This window comes from Myotis brandtii, unplaced genomic scaffold (assembly GCF_000412655.1).
Source record: "Myotis brandtii unplaced genomic scaffold, ASM41265v1 scaffold613, whole genome shotgun sequence".
Lineage (NCBI taxonomy): Eukaryota > Metazoa > Chordata > Mammalia > Chiroptera > Vespertilionidae > Myotis > Myotis brandtii.
The window spans coordinates 1,517,120-1,523,836 of record NW_005370332.1 but is presented as its reverse complement, the minus strand read 5'-3'; the positions used below and the strand labels follow the sequence as shown (position 1 = coordinate 1,523,836).

At 38.7% G+C, this 6,717-nt stretch overlaps 1 protein-coding gene across 1 annotated transcript in view; it reads left to right on the top strand.

The window, feature by feature from the left end:
- Positions 1–1,460: 1,460 nt before the first annotated feature.
- IER3 (immediate early response 3) overlaps positions 1,461–6,717 on the top strand; it is an 8,265-nt gene continuing 3,008 nt past the window's right edge. The window contains 1 exon segment of the mRNA XM_014528066.1: positions 1,461–1,483. Coding sequence (XP_014383552.1) covers positions 1,461–1,483 — 23 coding nt within the window.

Below are 6,717 nucleotides of genomic sequence, written 5' to 3'. Positions count from 1 at the left end.
CGGGGGGGCAGTTTGAAGGGAGCAGGCCAGCAGGGGTGGCAGTTGGGGGTGAGCAAGCCGGCAGGCAGAGTGGTTAGGGGCAATCAGGCAGGCAGGCAGGTGAGCGGTTAAGAGCCAGCAGTCCTGGCTTGCAAGAGGGATGTCTGACTGCCAGTTTAGGGATCAGACCTAAACCAGCAGTAGGACATCCCTCAAGGGGTCCCAGATTGGAGAGGGTGCAGGCCAGGCTGAGGGACATCATCCCTACCCTTCTGTGCATGAATTTCGTTCACTGGGCCACCAGTAAGACTATAAAAAGGAAGACTAGTTTATTGGGGTAGGCAGAGGGGTTGCAACAGTCCAAGCCTGAAGAGATAATAGTTTATACTAAGGTGGTATCAGAGAAAAAGAAAAAGAAAAACAGGAAGTCCTCTTCTTATCCACTTCAGATCCAAAGGGAACATTGACTGTAGGGGCCTCCACAGCCTCACCCTCTTCTACGCAAACCCTTGTAAACACAAAGCTTTCCCCTGAGAAAGAAAGGGTGTTTTAACTGCTTTAACTAAAAATCAGTAACCAAGAGAATATAGAGCCCTTCGAATTCCTTACCAGGCACATTCCACAGGAATAACCATGTATACTTTTCAACAGTTTCAACATTAAAGATAAATGATTATACAAAGCAGTGCCTGTTCTGTCTGCATGCTGATAGAAAGTTTGCCTTGAAGAATAAGTGTTTCCAAATCTATCCTCAGCCTCCCTGATGCCAAGGGGGCACGATGACCCAACCTTATCTGTACATTCTCTCCATTTAATATAAAACTCTTAATTATTGAAATGTATGTACCCTAATTGAAATCAACATCTAAAACACTAGCTATATATTTGTCTCTCACTCTTCTACCTACATAAGCAGCTCTCACTCTTCCAAGTCAGAGCACCGTTTCCAGGCTTCTTGGAGCTCTGCTCTTGGGCTTGTCCTCAGTTTGGCCCAAGTGAAAAAAATGTCTTTTCTTAAACTTACAGAGGTTCAGTTCTTCTTTTTGTTGAGACTCCAGAGCTCACAGCATTCTCACTGAACCACCCAGGTTACCAATGAAATGAGGCTGAATTGGTAAGGAGGACCCCATAGAAAGATGTTAGACCTATGGCATGAGGGATGCCTTCCTAGAATTCTCAGTTTCACCCTGTAATACGTTATTACATAAAATATTTTATAAATGATTGTTGTAATCCAAATATCAGTACACCAAATAGACATTTGTGCAATGTCCTACAAAACTATTCATCCTTTATAATACTGTTTTTATGGAGGAAATTCTTTATACATCCAACAGCTGGCATATAAATGAAGTATCAGAATATAACAACACATTTGCCAGATGGGAATTGCCTGTATATGATTAAGTGCCAACTGAGGAACATAGAAACTAAATTCTCCAGGACTGCAGAGAAAAGACAAACTACTGTGTGCAGGAACAATGGCAAAATCCTTGTGGTGGAGGTAGGTAAGATGGAGAGAATTTAAATGAGGGAAAGGTTCAGGTGCTCCAGAAAAGACAAACAACACAAAAAAAGCTTGGAGTCAGGAATTAATAAAGTATATTCATAGAAAATATCAGCTTAGCCAGACACTGGAAGATTACTGCTACAGAGTTCTGGGAGGACAGGTTAGATAAGGTAGATGTTGAAAAGCCTTGAGTGTCAGTACCTTGATATATATAATAAGGCATAGGAACTAAGGCACAAGTAATGAGGACTAATAACGAGCATTCTATGTGCTTGGCAATATGCTAGGTATCACATGAAATCAGGAAAGTCCTTTTTTTAAATTTCCAATTACAGGTGACATTCAACATGATATTAGTTTCAGGTGTGTGTGCTGGAGGCTAAGTCCAGCAGGTCATAATAAATGCAAGAAGTCCTCAAAAGGTTGAAAGGACATTTTCAGCAGGGCTGAAAATCTGCATGTTATTACCTGCTGCTGGAACAGCTGAAGGCAATTCCCCTAACCCAGTGGTCGGCAAACTGCGGGTCCCCCCCCCCACGCTCCAGAGCCACATGTGGCTCTTTGGCCACTTGAGTGTGGCTCTTCCACAAAATACCATGTGCAGGCGTGCACATACAGTGCGATTGAAACTTCGTGGCCCATGCGCAGAAGTCGGTATTTTGTGGAAGAGCCGGTATTTTGTGGAAGAGCCACACTCAAGGGGCCAAAGAGCGGCATATGGCTCGCAAGCCGCAGTTTGCCGAGCCACATTTTGCTCACCACTGCCCTAACCTGACTGTTTATCAAACCTTACCTTTGATATGTATATCTGCTGTGCTAAAGGGCAAAATGTGTGAATAAAAAGCCGTGGGTCTGGACATTGGGAGAGCTTAGTCACTAGAGCTAAACCTCCCCTGGCTCCCCAAACATGCCTTCCAAATTTGTATTTCTTGTCTAGTCTCTAGTTATTCATTTATATACAGCCCCTTCTCCAGATTCCTGAACCCTAGTAGTTGTGGAAAGACCCTTGCATGTGTGCATAGTGATTAGACATTTATATGACTTACAAAGAAATCTGGAAATTGATCAATGCTTTTAAAATAGAGAGATAATTTATATTATCACTGTACAGCTATTTGAAAGGAAGCCACCATCTTTTCTGTTACCTAATCATTTCTATCTCATTTCACTGTCTTTAGAAAGTCCACATTTTAAAGGAAACTAATTTTAGCAAAAACTATACAGCTGTCTAGACTACAATAGGAGGATAGCCAAAGAAAAAGTGAATGATGGCCTTAGCCAGTTTTGCTCAGTGGATAGAGCATCAGCTTGTGGACTGAAAGGTCCCGGGTTCGATTCCAGTCAAGGGCACATGCTCGGTTTGCAGGCTCCATCCCCAGTGGGGGGCATGTAGGAGACAGCCAGTCAATAATTCTCTCTCATCATTGATCTCTCTCTCTCTCTCTCTCTCTCTCTCTCTCTTTCTCCCTTCCTCTCTGAAATCAATAAAAAACTAAAAAACAAATACACAAAAAATAACCCTTAATTCTAGTCTGGACTAATCTTGACTGCAGGCAACCCCCCCCCCCACACACACACACAAAGAAAAAGTGAATGATGGGCACATTTAATACAACATTCAATCTCTAAAAGCAAATGTTTGGTTTTTTTCCAAGTCAAGTTCTGCATGGCTCCCAAAAAAGTAGAAAAGCTTTACCTAACACAGATCTGTTACCTCACCTCTTGCCAAATGCTGACTATTCTATTTCTCTTTGTGCTTAGAACATTGACATGGTGTCATCTCAGGACAAACCTGTATGGCACAGAACTCATCTAAACTAATGCAGGGTCCAGACATCTGTATTTAAAATACTAACTGAAATCATATGAGTAGGAAATTTTAATCCTGAAGGTGCTTCAGATTTAAAAGGGAGAATACAGATATACTTCAGCTATATAATCTTTTAAAAAATATATTTTTATTGATTTCAGAGAGGGAGGGACAGGGAGAGAGAGATAGAAACATCAATGATGAGAAAGAATCATTGATTGGTTGCCTCCCACATACTCCCTCCTGGGGATCGAGCCTGAGCCCGCAATCTGGGCATGTGCCCTGACTGGGAATCAAACCACTGGGCCACACCAGCCAGGCAGCTACATAATCTTAAACATCCATTCTATGCTAGATTTTCTGAAAATAAACCTTGTATTTGGGATGTCATAAGTATTTAATATAAAATTCACAAATTTTCAAATTGACAAATAATTGGAAAAAATAAAATTAGAAAACAATATCTATGCCCCCAACATAAAAATATACAATGAGACTAAAAACAACAGCAACAAAACTTAAATATAGCCTAAGTGAAAGTATCAATGAATTCAGTTATGAAATTCCTTTCATTCTTTTTCTAAATGGTTCTTTATTTGACTGTTAGGTCACAAGGTGATTCTGATGCACAGCCAGGGTAGAGAACCACTGACCTATAGTATAACACTTGAAAATCTTAACATGACTTTAAAAATCTTCCATGTTCAGGAGATTTATATTGTAATCCCAGTTCTGCTGTTAGGCAACTTGGGTATTATCACTTCCTCTCTCTGGGCTCAGTTTTCTCATTTGTAAAATGAGGGATCAGCACTTTCCCGGTTAATGTTTCCATTCCAGTCTCAGGGTGATTCTAGGCCTTTTTCTATCTTTATATTTTAGTTAATGCTATATTTTACTCTCACTTGTTTAATAAATACTTTAGTTAAACTGAATTGACATTTAATAGTTACTGAAACACTAAAAGGTTTTCTCATGTGTATGCATGTAGCCTGTAAAAAATATTTAATTTTCTATTTTGAGTAATTTTCCCTTTTAAGTATACAGGTGTGTATGTTAAGTGGGACAAAATTAATATTAGATGGCTTCACATCTGAGAAAACACCTGAGAAGTGCCAAAGGTTTTGAACTTTCAAACTAATGGTCATTAATAAACTTATTAAAGAACTAAATTACTTTTTAAATATTTCAATTATTTAAGAGCATTGCAATGTGTTGCAGGTTTTTCTAAAAAGTAAAATTATGCATAATTTTAATTTCTGGATTTTGTAATTTCAGAGACCACCATTTGATTTGTAATGGAATTGTATAATACACATAGCTAAAAATCAAAGGTCTTGCCCTGACCAGTTTGGCTCAGTGGATAGAGCATTGGCCTGCGGACTGAAGGGTCCCAGGTTCGATTCCGGTCAAGGGCATGGACCTTGGTTTCAGGCACATCCCCAGTGGCGGGGGTGCAGGAGGCAGCTTATAGATGTTTCTAACTCTCTATCCCTCTCCCCTCCTCTCTGTAAAAAAACAATAAAATATATTTTAAAAAAAATCAAAGGTCTTGTCAGCTATGATTTAGAGATGAAATTCAATTGCTGTTCAGCCTCTTCATAGGGAAGAGAAACCAAATGCTTTTGAACTTGGGTAAGGACCCTTTCAACATAGTCTATAAGGTTATGAAGAAAGTGTCCTTAATATGACAATCAACCTTTTCCCAGATTCTCATGCCCTTTCCCTTAGTTTTCAGGAACATTATCACAAAAACATGGTGCTTTATTCATGCTACTCTCTGTAGTGATATGCTTCACTGAATCCATCAAGAAAACACGTAGCTAATATGTCAAGGAGAACCATTTGGCCCAGATCGCACCAAAGAAACTCAAATTTGAATTTTTGACCTAAGTTAGAAATACTTAGTCTCAGAAGTATACTGTCAGGATTGAAGAAAAACAACATTCTTCATACAGTTTAAAATAGATCAGCCTGATCCATGTGGCTCAGTGGTTGAGCATCAACCCATGGACCAAGAGGTCATAGTTCAATTCCCGATCAGGGCACAGGGCACTTGCCCCAGTTTCAGGCTCAATCCCCAGTGGGAGGCATGCAGGAGGCAGCCCATCAATGATTTTCTCTCATCATTGACGTTTCTATCCCTCTCTCCCTCTCCCTTCCTCTCTCTGAAATCAATAAAAACACATTTAAAAATAAAATAGATCAGACTGTGTAAGGTACCATATGAATAATTAATTTTCATGTAAATTATATCATTAATTCTCTTGTGAAAAGTATAATTATATTGCCTTGTATTTTAGAACACGGGTTTTTAAATTATAAATGCACTAGTTTATTATTTGTGAACATTTAAAATACATCTCAATTTTTATAAACACAGTTTTGTCATTTTTTAAATACTTCAAAAAAAAAGTGACTTTGGTTCCTCTTAATTTCTGAGAGAATGACTATACATGCTTCCTGAACACATATAATTGCACATATTCACTTAGCTGCCTCTCCAACTAGATTTGTGAGTTACTTGAGAAGAGACCATAGTTCATGTGTCCTAAGTGCCTAGTACAATGCTTAACACAGAGTGGATGCTCCATAAATATTTATGGAGCTATGATCCAATACATCTAGCAAGCACAAAAGGGTTCCTCTCTAACTTCAGTACTTTTGTTCTCCTTTAGCTGGTAGTGGTAAACAGAGAAGTGCAGTTCCCATTAAGTTCTTACTGTTGCCAGTTCCAATTTTGGTCTTATTTTTGCCTTTTATTTCTAAAAAGAGATTACAACAACGTTTTGGGAATGTTTACTATGGACAAAAACAGAAATAAATTTGTAGAGCCTTTTCTTATTTTAGTACCTCTTATTAAAATGGAAGTAATATTTTTGCATTCAATATAATATAAATAACATGTATATAAGTATATACAGAATATAAAATAATGTAGGTATAATATAAAATTACTTTTCTAATTTATATGGGTAGTTATCCAAAGACAAAGATACCCATTTTTAAAGGTAATAGTTTCACTTTAGTAAAAACATGGGGAAATTTATTGGAAAAGTATGGATTTCTCATCATCTCATACAAACAACATGTATTTGCTCTTCATGATGCATTTTTCTTGGCTCAAACTGGAAGGGCTTTTAATGACTAACTCAAAAGTTTTACTTGTTCTCCTGAAAAGATCAAAACCTGGACTCTCATTTGTCTGAAATGTTATAAATATAGATATCTATACTAATAAAAGGGTAATATGCTAATTAGATCGGGTTGACTGGCCATCTTCTGGATATCTGACTTCCTTCTGGACAAAGCCATGGTGGTGGAGGCCAAGGCAGAGGCATTTAGGGGTGATCAGGCCAGCAGGGGAGGGCAGTTGGGGGCGAGATCAGGCTGGCAGGGGGTTAGGGGCAATCAGGCCAGC